At 42.1% G+C, this 24,726-nt stretch overlaps 1 protein-coding gene across 1 annotated transcript in view; it reads left to right on the top strand.

Moving 5' to 3' along the window:
- Positions 1 to 4,286: 4,286 nt before the first annotated feature.
- Cfap100 (cilia and flagella associated protein 100) overlaps positions 4,287 to 24,726 on the top strand; it is a 58,198-nt gene continuing 37,758 nt past the window's right edge. The window contains exons 1-3 of the mRNA XM_004854153.3: positions 4,287 to 4,459; positions 5,436 to 5,543; positions 23,740 to 23,814. Of these exons, the coding sequence (XP_004854210.2) occupies positions 5,495 to 5,543; positions 23,740 to 23,814 (124 nt within the window). The 5' untranslated portion in view covers positions 4,287 to 4,459; positions 5,436 to 5,494. The remainder of the gene's footprint in view (positions 4,460 to 5,435; positions 5,544 to 23,739; positions 23,815 to 24,726) is intronic.

Genomic DNA, 24,726 nt, shown 5'->3' with positions numbered 1-24,726 from the left:
AAGCACATACTTCCTCCTGTCAGTTCTCCATCTCAGCAAATCTCAACCTACCCTAGTTTGTCCAGGTATATCCCCTCAACTTCCAGCCCATCTATCCATCCTTCCTCCCAAATGTAGTAGGTACCAAGCCTCTCTTCACCCTAACTGCCTCCACCTTCATCTAAGTCATCATTGTTTCTTACCTGGAAGCAGCCACTACTTCCTAGTGCAGCCCTGCAAAGTCATTTGTGTTCCCTGGATTCAGGTTCATACTCTTCCTTGCCTCTTGCTTTCCTTGATCCACACAGCTCCATCTACCTACTTGGATTCTATTCATCCTCTATCCTGGTCCTAATGATGCCACCCCCAGGCTGCCCTCCAAGAGCACTGTCCCTGTTGTGGGCTTTCACTAGCACAAGTGTTCTTGAGCTGTAGTCAAATGTGTAAGCCTGTGATATGGAGGCCAAAATTGAGTGCTGGTGGGCTGGGGATTTAGCTCAGGGGTGCTGTGCCTGCATGGAAAGCACAAGGTCCTGAGTTCGATCCATGGTACCAAAAAATAAAAATTGAGTGCTCGTTAATTATCACTAACTCTACTCAAATAATGTCCATCTGAGCTTGCAGAAGGGCAATTTATCTAATGTAATTGCACACACAATGGAAAGAATGCCAGGCTAAAGTACCACCGGAGCCATCAAGGACTCCACTAAAGACTGCAGCTAGGATATTTGCCCACAGAAGGAGAGAGGCAAGGCTTATGATGCTCTAGACAGTGATGGCAAAACTTTTAGAGACTGAGTACCAAAATTGCAACCCAAAACCCACATACCAAAGTGCCAACACTGCATTAAACCTATATACTGAGATTTTAGTTTAGAAAAAACAACTGTAATTTGATGCTTAGCTGCTGGGGCAACTTGGCTCGGGTGCTGAGAGAGGGCTCTGGATGCCCACTTCAGCATGGGTGCCATACATTCGCCACCATTGCTTTAGTAGGACTTCTGCAGCTTTCCTCTGAAATGTGACAGACAGAATTCCTGTAGAGTTCAGTGTGCAGAAAGTCAAGTTCACACTTCCCACAGGACTGACTCATGATGAAATATAGTACATGTGGCTCAGTCATTCTCCAGAGCTACAACCTCTGAGCAAAAGGAAAATCCACATGTAAGAAGTCTCAATGTTTAAGGCATTTACCATGAATTTGGAAAGTCACCAGAATTCTCCAATTTTCTGCCTGCTTCAGATACATTCTATCTCATTCCATTCCATTACACATTAAGCCTCCAGACATCTAGGAGGTATTAGTGAATGGCTTGCATGTTGTCCAGATTCATTTACTTCTGTGAGCTGCACCATGCCTGGGTTTACCTTCAGTTAATGATCTCACCAGAGATCAGCACCCCACTTCCTGCCCTATCTGACAACCCAGATGGGTCTGGGGAGGCCTATGTGAACAATAGAGCCCACTTCCAGTCCCAGGTCCCAAGACCTCCCCTCCCCAGCTGGATGAGCACTGCCTCTCTCCTGGCCAGTGGAAAGAGGCATGGGGTGGTGGCTAATAGGCTGGGCAGTAGAGTCAAACGGCCTGAGTTTGAGTCCCAGTTCTGCCACTATGGGCTGTGAGGCCTTGGCCAAGCAGCTTCATGTCTTCACACTTATGGGAGGAAGTGAATATCAAAAAGGGAAAGGTGAGGCCACCAGAGATAAACAAATGGACTGCAATCCCAGGGAGAAAGTAGCTGCAGAAGTCTCAGTCACTAACCAAGATGCCACAGGAGGCGGAGTAAGGGGACAGTCCTGCTCCCCTTCTTTTATCCACTGGACCTACCCAGGCAGCAGAGGACAGGGAGGCTGGGGAAAGGGAAATGTCTGTGGATGGCTGGAAAGGGCAGGCAGGTGGTGACTATCTAGGGCAAGATGAGCCGCTGAGATTGTCTGAATGTGAGCAAAGGGAAGAGAAGTGCTTCCTGGAAGTGAGCCCTGTACTGCCTCTGGAGAAACCATCAGAGAAAAAGATTAATCCACCCCACCCCACCTCCAACAAGAGGGAAGACACCAATGCAAGGAATAGAGGAACTCTGTCCTGTGACAAGGCCATGGGCAGTGGAGAAGAGGCACAGGTGCTGTCTTGTGGGCATGTGTTATTCTGCTAGTTCTCTGAAATCCCTTTCTAGAATCCATACCTCCCACTGTAGAAGCCAGAGACTTGGTTTGGAGGAAAGCACAAGGTGCTTTGCAGGAAGGTGACTGCTCCTGGCTGCAATGTCTCCAGGCCTGGTTCCCTGTCTTGCAGATGCCAGGAATGCCTCCATATCCTTTTCCCCTTTAACTGGCTATAGTTGATTTCTATTGTTTGTTCCCAAGACCTTGGACTGACCACTTTGTCATGGAAGAAAGTGTGAAATCACAAATACAAATTACCCCTTTAAGAAGATTATTAGCTTTTCTCAAAATTAGGTTATGAAAATTTTCAAACTTGAAACACAAAAAAGGTGAACACCCACATTTAGGCCCTGCAATTAGCACATTACTGTTCTTGCTATGTCACATATCTATGGATCCTTCCATCATTTCATCAATCCATTTTATTTTTAAAATGAGCTTGTAATTGACAAATGATGTTAGGGTGAGATTAAAATTTCCAAACCAAACTAAACTTTCCAGATGGTTTCTAACCTTCTAAAGAGCTAAGTGCCAAAACAGGCACGAGCATATACATTACAGAGTACAGCTTCAGATTTCTTGGGCTTTTCCCAAGAAGACCAAGGTCCAGGAGGTTTAGGGTGGAGCCTTCTTGCTCCTTGCAAGGTCCCCTTCCAAAGCTCCATGCCCTTTCTCCATAATTGCATGAAGATTATAAGGCTACTCCTGGTGAGAGGCCGAGAATATCTAGTTTAGAGCACAGATTGGGGTTCTGTTGCCTAATTATAAACCCCAGCTTTGGCCTCACTGGCAGCATGTGGAAAGGCAGAGGCATTAACACAACACCCTATTCTGTAGGGTGGCCATGCATGTTAAACAGATGAATTGTAATAACACTTTAGAACAGTGCCTGGCATACAGAAGATTCCTTGTAAGGAGGGCTCCTGGGGAGATTCACGGATTTATCTGTCAATAACAATGAATTGGCAGCATTCTCATCAGTTTTCTTCTATTAGGGTCACTTATTTTCTAGGTCCCTAAAAGCCTCATTAGAAATCCTGGTGTTTAAGATAAACTCATTGTACCTTAATTCATCAAATGCATCTTTTGTTTAATTAAAACATAAATACAATGTAAGGTAGTATTTTGTTGTTGTTTTGTTTTGTCCTGCTACTTTTTGACAGTTTGTAGGGAGATGAGGCTGCAGAGACAGGCTGAGACTAGACCACTGAGGACTTTGGATGATATCTTAAGAGGCCTCTACTCCAAAGAGGAAAGAGGGACCACTCACCTCCTCAGGGTACTTAACATTAGCAAATGCACACACACTTACAAATCACATATATGGCTTAACACAGTGATACTTCTTCCTGGCTTGTACAAAACCCGCCGTGACTACTGCCAGTGAGGACACTGTTCTCAGTGGTGATACAGGTGTCCTTGCTCTTTTCACTTCTGCACTCCCACCTCTGCATTCCTGCTTTGGACATGTTCTCCCCATCCACTACAGCTGCTTCGGGCAGAGCCAGAGGCTGCCTGGATTGTCACTGGGACCACATTACTGGCTGGCAGACTGCTCCAGAGTTCCCCATGGCCCCTTAAATGTCCTTGAAAAGAACAGAGCCTTGATTGTGACCCCAACTCCAAGCACTTGGTCATCTCAAGGTCCCCATGATGCATAGGGAAATCTGATGGTCCTGGTCAGAGATCTAGGAAGGGTCTGTCTCCTGCTGAGCTGGGGACTGTACAGCTGAGTTCCCTGGTTGCAATAAGTGGTGAATCTGGACCATCAAGAATGTTCATGTTCACTGCAGTTTCCCCCCACCTTAGTTCAAGGAAACGTATGTCACTGTTTGTGTTTATTATGTGTCCAATGCCAGGAAGAACTTGTTGCAACCCACACACACATTGCTGGATTCCACCTCCAGAATTTAAGGAGTTCTCAGCATTGTGGAGGCTGCAGTCCCAGATCACACTTTCAGAACTGGCCCTCTATAACGTGCAGGAAAGGACCACGTCTACTTTTGTTTCACTCATCCTGAGCACCCTGCTCAGGGGAGCGGGCAATAAGGAATGATGAAGAAACTTCTGGGCCACCGGTTCCCCATCCTGGGCCAACAGCCCCAGCCTCCGTAGCAGCCGAACTCCAGTCTTTCTCCACCCCTGCAAGCGACCCCGCCTCTGGGCCTTTGTGACGTCACAGCGGGACCGGATAATGGTTGCCTTGGCAACGTAAACGCAGGGCCCAGAAGCGCACATTGGAGAACCGTGGAGCTAAGCCTTCGGAGCGAACCCGGGCGCGCGTGGCCGGTGCGCGAGCCCTGGGCTGGCTTAGGGGGTGAGTGGGCTTGGCGGGCGAGGATTCAAAACTGGGGTGACCCGGGGTGCATAGGGGCCGGGGCGGAGCCTTCTGAACGCTCCTTGCAAGGTCTTCGAAAGCTCCACACCCTTCCATTATATTTCCTTTGTCACCTACGCTTGCATTGTCCATCCTCACGTCCTCAGTCCCGTTGCATTCTTGTTGTGTAGCCCCAGGGCACGGCCTGGCTGATCTAGGGTTTAGGATGTGAGGCCTTGCTAACCTGAGGCTGCGTGGTATTCCACTCTCCAGGGGACTGTTGCAGGAATGTAGCGGAAATGTTGCAAGCTTTAGAGTCACCGAAACTCTGGACTGGAATGTGGGAGCCAGCCCTTCCTGGCTGCGTGACTTTGAACACCTTACCGAATCCCTGCTTCCTCCTCCGCAAAAAAAAAAAAAGGAAGAAAGAAAGAAAGAAGGAAGAAAAGAAAGAAAAGTCAATAGAGTGCCAAGGGCAAATCAGCTTTGATGAGAAGACCTTTGTCCTAATGCAGCTCTAGGGGCAAATAGACAATAAACTGATTTTTGTGTACTGCTAATTATAGAGAAGAAAATCAAGTGAAGTTATGTGGGTTGGGGGGAAGGGATATATCCCTTTGGATAGAGAGGTGAAGGAAGGTCTTTCTGAAGGGTGATATTGGAGGTTAGGTTTGAGAGAAGCCACTTAGTCCCAGCTAGATCCAGGAGAACATTTTTTTGAGGAGGCTGCAAATGCAAAGGCCCTAAGGCTAACCAAAGTTGATGCATTTGTTCTAAGAACAGAAAGCTTAGTGAAGCTGGAGACATGCCCAGGAGGGTCAGTGGAGCCAGCAAAGTGGGGAGGAAGGGGCCTTCAGCTGTAGCCATATAGTGATCACTCAGCAAATGCGAGCAGTTTTCAGCTGCCCAGAGAAGAGGTGGGCTATGGGCCATGGGGAACTCCCTCCCCCCACTTACACACTGTGTCACTCTCCAGGTGAGACTCTCCTTCAGCCAACGTTAAGCTTTGAGTCGACCCATTGGTCCCCAGCCAGGATGTCCAAGATATCGCCCACTAGGGTCTCCAACAATGTGACCCATGACAGTAAGTACTGGGTGGGGTTGAACGTAACGTTAGAGCCTGGGACAATCAGGTCTGGAATTTATTCAAGAATTAAAGCAGCTCTACATCTGACCAGAACACAGAAATCACAGACTTACTAAGTTTCCTTACTCTGAAAAGCATGTGGTGGTTTTTATAGCTATTGTGATAAAAGACTTACCCATAGATTGGGTGGTTCAACAGCAGACATTTATTGTCTTCTGGTCCTGAAGGCTAAAAATCTGAGATCAAGGTGTGAGGAGGGCTGAATGCTTCTGAAGGTTGTGAGGGAATCTGTGCCAGGCGTCTCTCACGGCTTCTGGTGGTTGCTGGCAATCTTTGGCATTCCTCGGCTCTTGAGGCACCACCTTGATCTCTGCTTTCATGTTCACACAGTACTCTGGGCTTCAGGGTGTCTGTTTGTCTTCCTTTACAAGGATAGCTGTCATAATGAAGTCTGTCCTACTCCAGGACCTCCACTGAACTAATTGCATATGCAATGACCTTATTTCCAAATAAGGCCATGTTCTGAGGTACTGGAAGTTAGAACTTCAGTATACAAATTGAGGGGGTAGCACAATTCAGCTCATAACAGGCCACAAGGAAGGTGCCACCATGGAAGTTAGCTTCTTTCAGCTTTATGCTCACCATGGGTAACCAGGCTGAGCCTCAATGAGGTAGCGAGCCAGTGCCAGGGCCCTGGGTGAATGTCCCTTCTCTAATGTAACAACATACGTTCTCCAGGTACATACATCAGGTGGCATGAGAGGCTGTGAGGAGGACTCAGTGAACAAATACCATCTATATGTATTTTATTCTCTTCGGATTTTAAATTTGAATTTAATTTTTCTGGCTAAAGAAAATATTCCATGCCTCAAAATGCAAAGTATAGTCAAAGTCCTCCACCCCAGCCTTCTGGAAAGCTTATCCCTACCCTGTCACTGGACAGCTCAGAGGTGGGGCCCAGTGTCACGTGTCCCTTCCAAGCATGTTCTGTGCACATGCAAGCAAATACATATGGTTAGAGTCTGTCCTTTCCCCACACAAATGACCACACACAAAAAATACTTTCTGTATCTTGCTTTTTTTCCATGAGCCCAGGTGTCTTGGAGCCTAGTCCTTAACAATACACTCAGGTGCATGCAGGACACTTCTGATGCTCCAGTCTGACCCTCCAGTCTACCTCTCTCCAGGATGTGTTTATCATTTTTTGTGAGGACATCTCATACCCAGATCAGCTTCTCCCTGTTCTAAATTATTCTGTCACCAGATGGGGTCCAAGGAGATGTCTCCCAAAGAGGAGATGGGGACTTCACTTCACCCTGCAGAGTTGATCTGTTAATTCTCATCACAGACAAGCATTTCGGGACATCAATGTGAGTCATAGCCAGATGTAGTAGGCAGAGTTACAAAGTAAGGGAGAATAGAGGAAAGATGGCAGCTTGAGCAGCTGGAGGGAGCTCACTCTGATGAAGAGGCTAAGACTAGTCCATTTGCAAAAGGAGACCTGCCTGTATGGATTAGCTAGGATAGGTCAGGGCCCAGTTGATCATTTTCTCAGTTCTGGTTTTGTAGCTCTGGAGGAAACCTTATGAATTGAAGCACAATTTGATTCCTGCTAGAAGGTTATTCTTGCTTGGAGGCGTGCTCAGTTTCCATTATGGGGTAATTGCCTCCCACTTGGGGAAGTGACTTCATCATGAGGAGGTCTGTGAGGCTCTGGTTTTCCTGAAATCCAAAGTGATTGTAAGTTTAGAACAGTGACTGGATATTTTTAGGGATTGCTCCAGGGATCTGGAACTGGATGTTGTCAGTTGTAAACCTGACAATCAGATGTCCGTGTAAATCCTGAAAATTACTCTAGTTACTCTTATCTTGGTTTTCTCAGTCTTGAAGGGGGATGAGATAGGCTAGGTACACTTAAAGCTAATAAACCATTTAATACAGACACTTCTTAAGTCATTAACATGCCTCCATGCAGAGCCAAGCAGGAATCTGACCCAAAGCCTGAAGATAATAAGGGAGATAAAAATTTGGAGGCAGAGACGTCAAGCTTCATCCTTTTAGCTACCCATTCGGTACCTGCAGGTGCAGCCTCTCCCTGTTACAACCCCCACCCCAATTTTAGTTCATTCTTTAATCTTCAGCTAATTAAGATTGTCAGGTAAAAGGGCCGAAGACCAACACCAGACCAGGCCACAACAAGCCTCTATTAGGGGAATAGATCTGCCGGGCTGTCTCTGAACAAAGGAGAGACAAAAGCAATATGGCTGGGGCAGGGAGAGTCTTTTATAGAGACTGGGGTGGGGTTTGTAAGGGCTGAGGTGGGGTTGAGTGAGGTAGTGACTAGGGAATGGAGGAGCCGGTGATGTCACCAGGTGGTAGGAGGTGAGCGAGTATCAGGTTACTTTCTAGGCGGGAACAGGGGCATGCTGGGAAGAAGGGTTTGTTCTTTGGTGGGAGCAACCATCTTGGCATGACATCACACAGGGGAGGGGGCAAGGCTCGATAGGAAGAGGGCAGCTACTATACATAATAGCTGCTGAGGTAGTGGGAGACCTAGCATTCCAGGCTTTTGTTTTATGATAGTTGGATGAAGGTCTCTTCTGGAGCTGCTTCCTGCTGACAAGGGGCGAAGATCGGGGCTAGACCTGGATCTGATGAGGCCCGTGACAAGTGGGGACCTCTTCCTTTTGCCGTACTGGCTGGTTCCCTGCCATGATGAACTCCATGACTGTCTGGCTGGTGAATGCCCTCAATCGTTCCTGCAAGAAATTTTGAAAACGGGGAACCAGGCACGGTCCAAAACAGAATTAAACAGATAATACTGAGGGGTCCCAAGAGTAGTAATAGCCAGGGGAGCCATGAGCTCCAGGAACCAAATGTACCCCACCATTGATTAGTACCTTGGGGGGCATATCTATCTGGCCCATTGAGTTTTAATTTTTTTCATTTGACATGTAATTTTTTTATTCATTATTTACATTGGTTTTACAGAGACAGCTGGATGTTTAGGGGCTCATTTGTTATAGAAGTAAGAGACTGTGATGGAAGAGATCATAGCTCCTGATCTAAGGGCCCATGTGTCATGTCCTTGCTCTTAGAGAATGAGTGGAAAAGTGATAAACACAATTTATATAATCTTTATAATCCTTTTTTTTTTTTGGAATATAAAAGGTGTATGTAACTGAGCAAATGTCTTTTGGAGGCCAACATACCAATGAGTGTAGTGTTACTATGAACTTGACTTGTCCTTTAAATTCAAGGCCATGAAAACACACATTTTAGGTTGATAGTTCCAACAAAGCCATGGAATAGTTGTGTAAAGGACAGTTTTATTCCTGTATCTCTCAGTTTTTGGAAGCCTCCTAGATATATTTAAAAATAAAGAGAACTGATAACCTCAACAAGGACACTGGCCAACTTAAGGTGATCAAGTGTAACATAAAAGGCTTGATCTTTTTAGACATGGGTAGGTATCCAGGAAATATGAGCACAATGAGAGAAGAGGCATCATAAACCAAGAACAACGATGTACATTATTTTAAAAGGAATAAATCTTGTAGCTGCTTGGTATAGAACTTATCCTGACTGTGGCTGACAAGCAGGTGATTTTTTCCCAATACTCTTACTTTATGGTTTTTTGGGGTTTTTTTGTTTTTGATCACTACACTATAGTTAATTAGTTATCACAGAGTCAGAAAAACACTTATCTAAAAGGAGAGATCTGGAGACCAGTGGTTTCTAGGATTGGACACCTATAAAGAACTTATTTTAATTTTTCTGAAAAGATTCTATACACACTTGTAGCTAATTAATGATTTTCCCTTCTATATGGCACCCAAAGTTTTGTCTTTTTGAAATGGGTGTGTCATGAGTGAACCAAAAGATTTTAATGGGTGGGCTATGTCTTAATTTTTCTGAAGTCTAGCTTTATTATTATGTCATTGTTTTATACCTCTTTTGGTTATTTTTTCTGCTGGGTGTTTAAGACCAAGTTAAAGTGAGTCAATCAATACGAACCTCTTGTTATCTATTAAGGTCAGTTAAGTTTCCCCAGGCCATTACTTTAGAACCGTGTATAGAGCCTCTCTGCTCCTCTGTCAGTGTCAGCCCTCTGGATGGGTCATGGCCTTGTTTGACCAAGTTGTTTTCAGTGAAAGCGTGGGAGATTTTTTCTTGGTGACCCTCCTTTGGCACACAGTACATTGTCCCCTGGTGTCCAACAATCTCCCTGTTTAGGAGGTTGAGTGACTTACCAAAGATGTAGGACCCTGTAGAGAAGGTTTCCTCATGTCCTGGATCTTTGTTGACCTTGAGGGGCTGGGGCCAAAATATTGGCTGTCCTCATAGCCCAGTTACCTTTTTAGTTTTGGTCTCCAAACTTTAGTTGTTGAACACCCAGAAGAGAAGGTCAATAGCATTAGCATTGTAACAAGAGTAATGAGTTTAACTATTATGATTTTACCTGAATAACAAGCATTTTGGAATTTAAATATAGAGAACTGTTATTGTTATCAGTCATGGTTGTTTTAGTAGTTGAATTCCTGTAGAATATTAACAGAAAAAGAGCCACAAATAATATTTTAACATGACAATTATGATGACTTTACCTTTGTAACACATTTAAATGTCCATCTTGATATAAAATAGTCATTGTTAAACATACTCATTTTTTTAAAACACCAAAAGTTATCTAAATTATTATCTTTTAAAAAATAAATAAATTATCTTTTGGTAGGATACCATCTAAAGAAAATATCTCAGCCCATATATGTATCTGTTGTCATAAATAGCTAGAGTGTATGAAAAGGCAAATATCTGAATCAAAAAGAGGTTATTATCATAAAAAAAATTAGAAAACCTGTACAGTCAGAAAGTACAAATACATTTAGTACACTAGAAAAAATAAAACCTTGTTATTGTTTTTTACAGGATATTTAGTCCTTTGAAAATGACCGGTGTAAGCATACTATAATAACATATTTAGAATTTATCCCTTTGATGACAACTGATGTAAACATAGTATAATAATATATTTAAGTAATATTTATTCCTGTAAGTCTTTTATAAGGCTATGAAAACTATCAGGTCAATCTGTTGTAAGATGAAAACTGTTGAGGTTCCCCTAGTGAACAAAGACTGGAAAATATTTCCATGTAGTCGCTCCTTTGTTCACCAAGGGGAGCATGCCTTGAACTTAATAACCTTTATCTATAAACAAAACAGCTGTACGATTGAATGAAAAAAACAAAGATATAAGACAATTTTTAAAACTAGAGTGCACTCAAATATATTTAGCCCAATGGAATTATAATCTGTTTATAATTATAAATAAGACTATTTAAAACGTTTTGTAAGTCAATTAATAGAGATCTCTTGTAGAATTAAAATCAGAAGCAATGAAACCTCTATTCCTGTAAACCTTTTATAACAAACTTGAAACCAACAAGTAAACATAGATATTTCCTTTATAAATCACTTCTGCACACCTTCTTGACGTACCTAGGCCTTTTGGTCTTGTCCTGCTAACAAGACAAACATATAAAATCCTTTTATATCAAAAATATATCTTTTACTTATAGCTTTTTAAATATTTTGTCTCCGACTCACTATAAACATTTTATACTTTTGTCAGTCATTTTCTCATCCCTAGTAGTCTTTGTTAAGTAAATAAAGTTCCAATTCCTGTTTAATGGTTAGACACAGGTGGTTTCTGTCACTGATTACAGCCCTAAACACATGACAGTTAAGGCACATATATCACAAGTTTGTTCAAGGATTCCCACTTCGTTCTTTAGTTAGGATGTTATCTATAGTGGAGCTACAAATCAAAGAAGCTATATAACCTTCACTTTAAACAGCAGAAGGAATGGGCTAAGGCAAGTTTTTAAAGGGATACACTACCTAGTTTGCTTCCACAACTACTTTAATAGCTAATCTATTAAACTTTAAAACTTTTTCCTATCAACAGAGTTATAAAGTGGGGGAGGTATGAGTGGTGAGTGATCTGCTCAGGCTAGGAGTACTTGAGAAGGAGAACAGGTTTGACAGAGGGAGGTTTAAGAGTATAGGTAGAAAAGGCTTGTATGTAGGGGATTTCTGACCATTTGCCATTTGTTGACAGAAGTTGTGTAAATCACACAGTATGTTAAAATTGAAAGTGCCATTTTGGGGCCATGGAAACCCATTATCTAATTTATACTGAGGCCAAACCTGATTACAATAGAAAACAAGTCTTTTTGGCTTAAAGTCTGGTCCCAACAATCCGAGGGGTTTGAGTTGTGCCAGAAGGCAGCCCGGAGGCGTTGAGGGGTGGGGTTTGGATTGTTGGACCCCCTGGTTAGAGCGGGTGAGGAGGAAGCAGCCCCCTGGGAGAGGGACAAAGGGGAGAAGCATCCTTGTCTCCTTTGACAACCTCCGAGTGAGTCTCCCAAGAGAGAGAGAACAAGAGGAGGCTGGCCGACGGGACGTCTCCCAGGGGCACGGTCCTGGGCCCAGTGGCCATGGGGGTTTCTCTGACCAAGTGCTTGGACTTCTGAGAAGTCCCCGGAGGGAGAGAGAGCGAGACAGAGAACCCGACAAGAGGGAGGCTGAACTCCCTACTCTCCCAGACATTGGTGACTGGTGTGGATGTGTAGCATCAGCAATGGCAAAGGTAAAAAGCCCCAGAGGGTCCTGGTAACGGCAGCTGGGTCCGATGGAGATGGCCAAAAGGTCAATCAACCCCGTCCTGTGGGGGATCATCCATTAATGGACCATCTACCATCCGAGTCATGGCACCAGAAATGTCAGGTAAAAGGGCCGAAGACCAACACCAGACCAGGCCACAACAAGCCTCTATTAGGGGAATAGATCTGTCGGGCTGTCTCTGAACAAAGGAGAGACAAAAGCAATATGGCTGGGGCAGGGAGAGTCTTTTATAGACACTGGGGTGGGGTTTGTAAGGGCTGAGGTGGGGTTGAGTGAGGTAGTGACTAGGGAATGGAGGAGCCGGTGATGTCACTAAGTGGTAGGAGGTGAGCGAGTATCAGGTTACTTTCTAGGCGGGAACAGGGGCATACTGGGAAGAAGGGTTTGTTCTTTGGTGGGAGCAACCATCTTGGCATGATGTCACACAGGGGAGGGGGCAAGGCTCAATAGGAAGAGGGCAGCTACTATACATAATAGCTGCTGAGGTAGTGGGAGACTTATCAAAGATATCACCCAATCTGACTTTGCAAGTTTTCTGGCTAGGTGGTAAACTAATATATTAGAATGGGACAAGCTGAGTCTTGAATTTCTGAAACTCCTGATCATAAGACTAGGAAGTAAGGATATGGCAAACAGATGGGGATAATCATGGGTAACTTGGTCCATGCCTTAGAACTCTAGTTTCCTTGTCTCCTTTTTACCTATCTTTATTTCTTCTACCTCAATTCTAAAAGTAGACTTTTATTTTAAAGACTTAATTTATTTTACAGTACCAGAGATTGAGGCTAGGGAGCACTGAGCTATATCTCCAGCCCTATTTTTATTTTGAAACAGGGTTTTCAAGTTGCCCAGGTTGACCTCTAATTTGGGCCCTTCTGCCTCCGTCTCCTGACTATCTGAAATTCCATGTATGTGCCACCTCATATGGCTTAAGGATTTTAATTTTTAAAACTATATGTTGTTAAAATACTAGAAGAAAATATAGGATTTTTTGAAAAATACATTTAATTTTTGGATGCAGCTGCCTTTCTAAGTAAGACACAAAATTCCAAAGCATTTCATTAAGCAAAAATTATAATTTCCTGCAAGGAAAACATTGATAAAGCTAAAATGTAATTGATAAATCTCCTGAAAGAAATATATGTTTAGCATCTCTGACAAGTGAGCCACTGTCTCAGGTAAGAGGTCTCAGGCATCAGTTAAAATCTACATACTTGCAATAGAAAAGTGAGGAAAAGATACTAACAAAAAGAGGCAAGCAAATGGATAATTAACATCTGAAGCCACGTGTGATGGTCCATGACTAATGTCAGCACTCTGGGAGCTGAGGCAGGAAGGTTGAAGCTTGGGAAATTCAGCACCTAAAGTCCCTTTCTCAGAATAAAAATTTTTGCAAAGAGCTGGGGATATAGCTTAGTGCAAAAGCTCTGGATTTAATCTTCAATGCTTGGGAAAAAAATCTGAAAGGCATGGTCACTTTCTTAAGAAATGCAAATGAAAATTGAGCTGCCATTCATCACCTATTGGAGTGACAGAAGTCTGGGGGGGAAAGGTGTGGGAAGCAGTCTGTCTGATCCACTGAAATCATTACAAAATTTTGGAAATTGCAAAAGCCTGAGAAAAATCTCAGGCCATCAAGGGACTCACTGAATTAAGTATAGACAACTGAGTGTGAGCAGAAGGACTTTAAACTTTTAAAAATTATGATAAAGATCCCCACGGTGACCAGCTTAGCTATGTGGGCCAAGAGAGGTCCCTGGCCACTTGGAGACCCGCCCCATCAACCCATGCCATGCCCACCAACAGCAACAAGCAGGATAGTGAGAACCCCTCACCCCTTGCATGCCCACTGCAACCAGCTTAGCCGAGCGGGCACCTGAAGCCCCCTCCCCCCAACACACACACCTCTGGCCTCCTAGCTGTGCCGCTACCTGGTTCCATTCTACAAAGGCACAGGGGGACATAAAGGCCATTGTCCTGAGCTCCAGAAGATATAGCAGAAGTGAACAACAGATAGAGGGCCCCTCTCAGGCTCCTTGATGAAAACTGGAGCCCACTGGAAAAGTGAAGAGAATCTCTGCAATAAAGGCACACCAGACGACCTTACTTGGTAAGTTGGAGGGATCATCACCTCTGATCCGAACGTGGACAATCTTCAGGGGAAGGGCAGCTGGAACCTGCAGCAGAATCTTGTAGAGTTTAACCTTACAGGAGGACAGGGAGCTCAACTTGGGACTTGCAGCCAGAAATCTGCCTGAATCTCATGGGTCTGTGACTGGCTTACTGAGACTCATTGACTTATGTGGGCACATTGCTGCCCACGTTGTCTATTATGACAGCAGAGACATAACCTAAAGGAGGCCCTTCATTTTTCTTTTTTATTTGTTATTTTCAAAATTATTATTATTATTATGACTTTGCTCTTATTTTTAAGTTTTTCTTTTTCTACTCTTTTAAAATTTTTATATTTATTTATTTATTTATTTATTTATTTATTTGGTACCAGGGATCGAACTCAGGCCCTTGTGCTTACAGAGCAGGTGGCAGAACCACTGAGCTAAATCCCTGGCCCTATTTTTCTATTCATTTTCTTTCTTTTCTCTTTTCTTTCTCTCTCTCTCTCACACTCGATCTCTTCGTGTCCCACATTGTTCTTCATCTTCCTTTTTGTTTCTGTTCTAGCCCAAATTTGGATTTATTCTTTATTTTTCTTTTCTTCTCTTTTTCCTGCTCTTGCCTGTGTTATATGGCCTCACTGCTAACCTTCCCCTATCCTTCTACCTAGCGATCCCTCCCTCCCCAACTCCTTCTAACTACCCATCCCGAAGGGTAAAGTTGCTATATTGAAGAGTTTATTCACCATAAACATATGTTGGGTTGGTACTCAATTTTTATTTAATTCACACAGTTAAAGGTGATAGATTTAATAACTACCACAAATTGTCATTTTCTAAGATGTACTTGATGCTACGGTATGGCTGATTGTATCACTCAGGCTAAGGTGCTGTGATTGATCTAATCAGTTGTCCTTCTTGGTATAATGAAAATGAGACAGCCTCAGAGTCATTAGAGACTCAAAACCTAAAGGCCAGCTATATCTGGAAGACATCACTGAGAAGCAATCATTCCATAAGGGTTCTAAACACATCAACAAAAATACTTACAATAAGGAATTTCAAAGTATCAACCCAGGAATTAAACCAAGGACAGTACCAAAAAAAAAAAAGAGAGAGAAGACATTTAAGCAAGGCAAAAAACTCAGACTTCCACCCCACCGAAGGTAAATTCTGTGGGAAATGAAGTAGAAAAGTCTGATAATCAACCACCTGAACACCCTGAACTGATAGCACAGGAAGTGAAAAAACAGATATTTTATCCCTAGAAAAATTCAAACCAGAAATAATTTCCCAGATAACTACAGAGATGGTGAGCAGAGTGATAGACATGATTAGAGGCTGTAGAACAGAAACAGATAAAAAAAGTAGGTGAGCTCAAAAACATGCCGGAAGCCATGAATACCCAGCAAAAAAAAAGAAATGGAAACCATGATGGCCCAACATAACAAAAAAATGGAATCTATGAAACAGATTCAAACAGATATTCAGGAGATTAAAAACTCCACTGAAAGTATCCACAGCAGATTAAGGGAATGTGAAGATAGAATATCAGATACAGAAGACAGGATTGCAGTTAATGATGATGAAAATAGAAATTTCTTCAAAATAGTAAGGAACCGTGAGAAATCAATCCAGCAGCTGCTAGGTGATGCAAAGAAGAATAACATGAGACTGATGCGAGTCCATGAAAAAGCAGGAGAAAGTACAATTGGCGTAAAAAACTGTTCACAAAAGTAATAGTAGAAAACTTCCCAGACAGAGGTAGAGCATTAGACATACAGATAAGTGAGGCATACAGAACTCCAACTAGCCACAAACAAAAAAAATCTACACCTAGACATATAATAGTCAAGATCCCAGAACCCAACAGAAGAACAAAATCCTACAAGCAGTTAGAGAAAAGAAACAAATCACCTACAAAGAAAAGCTCATCAGAATCACAGGAGATTTCTCAACACAAACCCTCAAGTCAAGCAGAGACTTGGAGACTCTCCACAGAGATCCTGGAGTGAAGTATTTCACGCCTTAAAAGAAAATAACTTCCAACCTAGACTGTTGTATCCGGCAAAATTATCTTTCAAAATTGATGGGGAATTTAGATACTTCCATGACAAAGAACACTGGAAGAATTTCATGAACACCAAACCAGCACGTCAAACAATTCTAAACAATATCTTAGAAAAAGACAATGAAGGTCACAACTCCATGAGCCCCAACAGAGAGAAGCCACCAGGCAAGGCAAGAAACTAAAGGGAAAGGGGGAAAAATAAAAAATAAAAGAGCCAACAACAGTAAAACATCATGACAAGGATGAGTCAATATTTATCAATTATAACCGTGAATGTTAATGCCCTCAATTCACCAATCAAAAGGAATAGACTGGCACAATGGATTAAGAAGCAAAATCCAACAATATTCTGTATACAAGAAACACACCTAACTCAAAAAGAAATTCATAGACTGAAAGTAAACGGGTAGAAAAGAGTTCTCCACCCAATAGGAACCTGGAAAAAAGTAGGGGTAGCAGTCTTATTTGCAGACAAAGTAGATTTCAAACCAAAACTAAGTAAGAGAGACAAAGGTGGTCACTACATCCTTGTGAAGGGAACAATCCAAGAGGAAGAGATGACAATCCTAAATATATATGCACCAAATACAAATGCCCCCAGCTATACAAAACAAATATTAATGGACATGAAAAAATAAATAAGCACTAATACAATTGTGGTGTGGGACCTCAATACCCCACTATCACAAATAGACGGATCATCTAGACAAAAAAGTAAGCATGAAATACTACAACTGAACCAAGCTACTGAACAAATAGACTTAGTAGATGTTTACAGAGTGTTCCACCCCACAAAATTAGAATACACATTCTTTCAGCTGCACATGGGTCATTCTCCAAAATAGGCCACATGCTAGCTCATAGGACATGTCTAAGTAAATGTTTTTGTTTTTGTTTTTTTGGTACTGGGGATCGAACTCGGGTTCTTGCACTTGCACAGCAGGCAGTGAAACCACTGAGCTAAATCCCTGGTCCATGTCTAAGTAAATGTAAAAGAATTGAAGTTACTCCCTGTATATTATCAGACCATAGTTCAATAAAATTGGAGATCAATAACATAAGAAACCGCAAAACCCCCACAAACACATGGAAATTGAATAACACTCTCCTGAACAACCAATAGGTCACAGGAGAAATTAAAGAAGAAATTAGACAGTTTCTACAAGTAAATGATAATGCCACTACAACATACAGCAATCTATGGGACACAATGAAAGCAGTTCTACAAGGGAAATTCATAGCAGTGAATGCCCATATTAGGAAAACAGACAGAGCTGAGATAAATAACCTAATGCAGGACCTGAAGCTCCTAGAATAGGAAGAGCATAACAAACTCAAAGCTCATACAAGAGAGGAAATTATAAAAATCAGAGCAGAAAACAATACAATGGAGACTAAGAGAATGATACAAAAAAATCAATGAATGAAAGAGTTGGTTTTTTGAACAAATAAATAAAATTGATGAACCTTTAGCCAACCTTAACAAAAAAAAGGAAAGAAAAGGCTCAAATCCATGCAACTAAGAATGAAAAAGGTGAAGTCACAACAGATCCAGCAGAAATCCAGAGGATCATCAATACCTACTTTGAGAAGCTGTACTCTAATAAAATGGAAAACACAAGAAGAAATGGACAGATTCCTAGATGTATATGAATTGCCAAAGTTAAATGAAGAAGATATAGAAATTCTAAATACCCCAATTACAATGAGTGAAATTGAAAATGTAATAAAAAAATTTACCAACAAAGAAAAGCCCAGGTCCTCATGACTTCACTGCTGAATTCTGCAAGACATTTAAAGAAGAACTATTGCCATTACTCTTTAAACTTATCAAGGAAATTGAAAGAGAAGCAATATTTCCAAATTCATTCCTGGAAGCAAGTGTTACTTTGATACAAAAACAGGGAAAGATCCAACAAAAAAGAGAACTACAGGCCAATCTCCCTAATGAACATAGATGCAAACATCCTCAACAAGATTCTGGCAAACAGAATACAGGGGGTCATCAAGAAGATCATACACCATGACCAGATTTATCCCACGGATGCAAGGATGGTTCAACATACATAAATCAATAAATGTAATACACTATATTAACAAAGTCAAGGACAAAAACCATATGATCATCTCAATAGATACAGAAAAAGCATTCAACAAAATCCAACACCCATTCATGATAAAAACCCTACAGAAAATTGGAATAAGATGTCTTTATCTCAACCTGATTAAGGCTATCTATGAAAAACCAACAGCCAACATCATACTAAATGGTCAAAAACTGAAAACTTTCACACTAAAATCAGGAACAAGACCAGGATGAACACTATCACCACTCCTGTTCAATATAGTTCTGGAAACATTAACCAAAGCAATTACAAAAGAGAAAGAAATAAAAGGAGTAAAGATAGGAAGGAAAGAAGATCAACTGTCATTATTTGTTGATGTTATGATACTTTACATAGACGACCCAAAAAACTACACCAAAAGACTTCTAGATTTAATTGACAGATTCAGTAGAGTAGCTGGATACAAGGTCAACACTCAAAACTCAGTAGCCTTTTTGTACACAAATAACAGACTCACTGAGAGAGAAATTAGGAAAACAATTCCTTTTACAATAGCTTCCAAAAAAATGAAATATCTAGGAATCAGTCTAACAAAGGAAGCAAAAGACCTCTACGCTGAAAACTACAGCACTCTGAAAAAAGAGATTGAAGAGCATACAAGAAAATGGAAAGATATCCCTTGCTCCTGGGTAGGAAGAACCAATGTAGTGAAAATGGCCATACTTCCAAAACTACTATATAGATTTAATGAAATGCCGCTTGAAATTGCAATAATATATTTCACAGAACTAGAGAAAACAGTCCAAAAATTCATTTGGAACCAGAAGAGACCTAGAATAGCAAAAGTAATTCCAGGCAACAGTGACATGGCAGGGGGTATCACAATCCCCAACTTGAAACTATACTACAAAGCTACTGTGATAAAAACACCATGGTACTGGCGAAGAAACAGACCAAGGATCAGTGGAATAGATTTGAAGATGCAGAAACAACTCCAGACATACTCAGCCACCTCATCTTCGACAAACAAGCCAATCACCCTCATTGAAGGAAAGATAACCTATTTAATAAATGGTGTTGGAAAAACAGGATTTCAACCTGCCAAAGATTAAAACTAGACCCATATCTTTCACCTTGCACTGAACTAAGATCAAAGTGGATTAAAGACCTAAATATTAAAACAGAAACACTAAACTTGCTGGAAGATAAGTTAGGCAGAACTCTTAAAGACATTGGTATAGGAAAAGACTTTATGAACAAAACCTCAGTAGCACGAGAACTAGCACAAAGAATCATCAGCTGGGATCTCATCTTATTAAAAAGCTTCTGTACTGCAAGAGAAACCACCAACAGAGCTAAGAGACAACCTACAATGTGGGAAAAAAAATTTTAGCAGCTGTACCTCAGACAAAGGACTACTATCTAGAATATATAAAGAACTGAAAAAAATCAGACCTCCCAAATTCAAAGACCCAATTCAAAAATGGGCATCTGAAATGAACAGACATTTCTCAGACAAAGAAGTAAAAGCAGCAAATAAATATATGAAAAAATGTTCAACATCACTGGTCATTTGAGAGATGCAGATGCAAACAACACTGAGGTTCCACCTCACCCCAGAAAGAATGGCTGCTATCAAGAAATCAACCAATAACAAATGCTGGTGAGGGCTGGGGATTTGGCTCAGTGGTTTCGCCACCTGCTGCGCAAGCGCAAGGACCCGAGTTTGATCCCTGGTACCAAACAAAAACAAAAACAAAAACAAATGCTGGTGGGGGTGTGGGGCGAAAGGAACCCTTCTCCATTGCTGGTGGGAGTGCAGGCTGGTGCAACCACTGTGGAAATCAGTATGGAGATACCTCAAAGAAATAGGATTAGAGGTCCCATTTGACCCAGCTATTCCTCTGCTGGGTATCTTCCCCAAAGAATTGAAAGAATCATACCACAGCGATATATGTGCACCCATGTTCATAGCGGCACAGTTTGTAATAGCTAAAGATTGGAAGCAGCCCAAGTGCCCATCAACTGGAAACTGGATAAAGATGATGTGTTTTTTTTAAATAAAATGGAGTACTACTCAGCCATAAAGAATGAGAAACTAGAGACATGTATAGCTAAGTCAATGCATATTGAGGCCATACTCTTAAGTGAAATAAATAGGACCCACATGTGTAAATACCAAATAGTTTCTCTAGTATGAGAAACTGATAGTGTAAATAAGGGTTAAAATGATCGAAATGAATAATTGATAATTTTAAATAGGAAGAAAGGGTCCAAAGAGTAGGGGAAGTGGGAGGGGAAGGGGAAAGGAAAGAAGGGAAAGGAAAAATTATGAGAAAAGAAAAAAATGGTAACACAGTCTTTGTAAATAGGGAAGGGGGGGTGAAGAGAGCATGGGGAATAGGGAAAAAATAAGAACTAAGATACATCATGTACAGGTACAAGCACCCAATGATAAATGCAAACGTATTGTATACCTAAAATGTATTAATGAAAGAACTTAAGCAAAAAAATTATGACAAAATACACATAACATAAAATAGACCATCTTAGCTATTTTAAAGTATTTTAAAGTTCAATGGCCTTAAGCACATTCTCGTTGTTTTTCAGCCATCACCACCATGCATGTCTAGAACTTTTATATCTCACAACTGAATCTCTGTCCTCATTAAGCATTTACCCCACCCCATTAAGCATTTACCCACCCCCACTCCCTGCCAGCCCTGGTGTCAAAGTAAAATAATAACTCAGCTTTAAAGGAATAAGAGATAGTTCATGCTGAGTCCAGCATGAGTGACTGTCCTGGGAGCATTGATTCAAATTACCCTGAAGGGCACATTCTGTGCTAAAAGAGGTTAGGTGAATTTTTATAGCCAAAGAACAAAGATAGTCACAAATCAATACAATCAACAAACACATAGATAGCAGCATCAGGTAGGCAGGCTACAGCAATGTCAGGGAATCATTATTGTAGGTTTCATGTTATGGCATTTTCATAGACATAAGAATGTTACAAAAATCAAATGTGAACCAGGCGTGGTGGTGAACTTATAATCACAGCATTTTAGGTGGCTGGGGCAGGAGGATGGCAAGCTTGAGTCCAACTCAGGCCACTTAGTGGATTAGTAAGTCCTTGCCTCAAAATTAAAAATAAAAAAGGCTTGGGATGTAGCTCAGTGCAAAGGCCTTAGGTTTGCTCTCTAGTAGCACTAAATAAATAACAAATAAGATGGTTACTTACTATCTTAAGAGCTGAGACAGGCCAAGAGAATTTTGACTATTGACCTGCAATAGTCCATCTCTCCATAATCACTATGCCATACTCAGCCAAAGCAAGCAGTTTGCAGGATCTCTAACTCAGATGCAGCTTCTTCAGAGAACTTCAGCTCCACATTGGCACCACTAGCCAGTTCCTGTCCTGAAGAAGGTGACTGCTCTAGGAAGCTCACAGGCATGGATTCATGCATTATTTGTCCTTTGACAACTGGCTTATTTTACTTAGCATAATGTTCTTAAGAACATCTTTGTTACAACTTGTTAGCAGATGTATTTTTTAGTGAAAAAGTAAGAAGCACTTAAGCATGTGTATGCACACAACACTTCTAATTAGAGATCCATAACTTTGTTAGGTTAGTGGGCTTCTGGTGAGGAGTTTTCATCTCACCACCGCATCATGTCAACAACATCCATTGGATCAGTAGGTCAAACCTGAGCTGAACCCATTGATCAATACGTCAATACATCAAAAATCTGAAATTTTTTGCTATACAGGTCTATTTCTTTTCTTTGTGGCACTGGGGATGAACCTAAGACCTTTGCACTAAGCTGTGTGTCCAGCCCTTTTAAAATTTTTCATACTGAGACAGGATCTTGCTAAGTCACTAAGTTCCCCAGGTTGGGCTTGAACTTGCATTCCTCCTGCATCAGCCTCCTAGAATGTTGGGACTACAGGTGTGCACCATCACACCTAGTTGCATTTCTTTTTCAATTAAGAACCAAATTTTTAAATAGGGTTTGACTTGTGTTTTTGGTGTGAGTCTATTTATTTGACTTTATTTGTTTTGGATATTTGATACCTTCTGATTTTTATGACAAAGTTAATTAAGTTTTACTAGCAAGAAATTTAACCATATGCCCACTAGGAAAGAATGTTAGGAAACAGGAATGATTCAGGAGTCTGAACTCCAGAGTTTTCCACAGGGCTCCCCACTCCCTGCTGCCTCCTTTCCTCCCATTTGACAGTGTATATTCTGCAGTGTTGATGGCATTTGAGTTTCAGCTCCAGGCCCAACCTTCTTGCCCGCCTCCCTGGGTTTCCCTCCATCTTCCTCCATCTTCGCCTTTCACCCTTCTATTCAGGGTTGGGCCTTGGTATTCCCCCATACCTCCCTGACAGGGTCCTGCTTTCCCTGTCATCATCTTGGATCCGTTGGTGACCATACTCTTTCCCCAACCTATTCCCAGGACCTACCCACCACAGCACATTGTGGCTCCTTCATCCCCAGTCCTGAGGCAGGGACTTGGATCTCTAAGCTCCAGGTGATGCCTGGGCTGTCATGCAGGAAATATTGGGCTACCTGCCTCCTTCCCTATGGGTATCAGTTGACAAGAACAAGGCAGTGGGGCCTAGCAGGACATGTCACCTAAAGAAAGGATGTGCTGGGGATCTTACCCAAGCTGAGAGAATTTCCAGCCTCTGGGGAGGAGGTTCCTGGCTTCTTGGAACCACATCTGACTTCCTAGACCTGTAAAGAAGGCTGAGACTGGCAGGGCCTCTCCTCCTGGTGGGATGGGATGGGTGCCCCCTGAGAAGGACACTGGTTTTTGAATCCTCTGTTCAAAGGCTTGAGGGGAGCCCTGGGAGGCAGCAGTGCTGGCCAGGCCAAAGTCTGAGGTCTGGGGTCTTTAATCCGCTTGAGCCCCTGTGTGCACATCTCTAAAATGTCTTGCACTGACCTTAAGGAATGATGTGAAAGGGGATGGGGCACAAAATATCCACTGTGTGCCCGACCTTGCTAGTGGGACCTTGGATGGCCTTTCTCTTGCACAATTCTCACAATTTCCCAGCAAAGTCATTCGGTCATCTCATATGTAGAAACCATGGCTCCAAGAGGCCAAGTGACTTGTCAAGCTGCTCCACAAGTTGTGAGGAACTGATGCTGGCACTCAGGATCTCCCCCTTGCCTCGCACTATGTTCACAGCTCTCCTGGCCAGATGCGTCACTGCCATAGCTTTCACTTTTGTGTCTCCCCAGGGAAGAGTCTGGAATCCAAGAACGGTTCTTCTTCAGTCACTGAAAAATTGGAGAAAGGTGCAAAAACAGGCAAAGGTAACACTTGAGCTGGATGGTTAGTCTGAGTTGGTAGGAAGTAATCCCCTCTCTTGGCTGCAGATGTCCTCAGACTTAGTCTCTAGTGCTAAGGGAAGAGGGAAACACTTCTGTTTCTGTTGAGAATGGAGCTACAGAACATAAACAAAGTAGGATTTATTTTTTCCTCCAGTAATGGGAAATACGATAGTCCCAAACTTCACAAGTTTCCACAAATGTCACTTCCAAGTCTTTCTGAATCTCTGGAAAGGGCTTAGGGCTTTCAACTACAACGTTGCCTCGTGGTCACAAAATGTCTGCAGTAACCCCAGCCTGATCATATTTGACTCCAGGAAGGCAGAAAGGGGAGGAAAAACTGCTCACCTGACAACTCAGCCCTCCCAGGGAAAGGATTCTTTCTGGAATGCCCACACAGCAATTTCTGCCCACAATCCACTGGCCAAAATTTGTCATGTGACCATCAGTATCTAAAAAGAAGACTTAAAATTGGGCACATTGTTATCACCTGTTTGGAGGGAGAAGGAAAGGCAGCTAGCTTCGACTGCTTCATCCCCTTAGCCTCTGCACAGGGAACTTGCTTCTTGCCATTTGCTCCATACCTTGGCTTGCCTGGACTTCTTCCTGCTTCCTGCCCCATCCCTGGGCTCACAGGCTGGACTGATCCTTCCACTGAGGTCTGTGATGTGAGCATTTCCTAGAGTCTCCCACCACACACTCCACCCTGTTTCCTCTTTCCTTTTTAATTATGAAAATTCGAACATACCCAGGAGTGAAACCACAAGAGATAGGGGACCACACTCAGATTGTGAAGTTGACTTGATTTTGCTGCTTCTGCTTAATTTATCCTTTTCTTCTTTTTCTTTTTTGTCTTTGCTAGGATATTTTAAAATAAAATCCATTTTACTTCAAATG

The sequence above is a fragment of the Heterocephalus glaber genome, unplaced genomic scaffold (assembly GCF_053883595.1).
Source record: "Heterocephalus glaber isolate CG9 unplaced genomic scaffold, H.glaber_assembly_v1.0 deba00001472, whole genome shotgun sequence".
Lineage (NCBI taxonomy): Eukaryota > Metazoa > Chordata > Mammalia > Rodentia > Bathyergidae > Heterocephalus > Heterocephalus glaber.
This window is presented reverse-complemented; position numbering and strand designations above follow the sequence as displayed.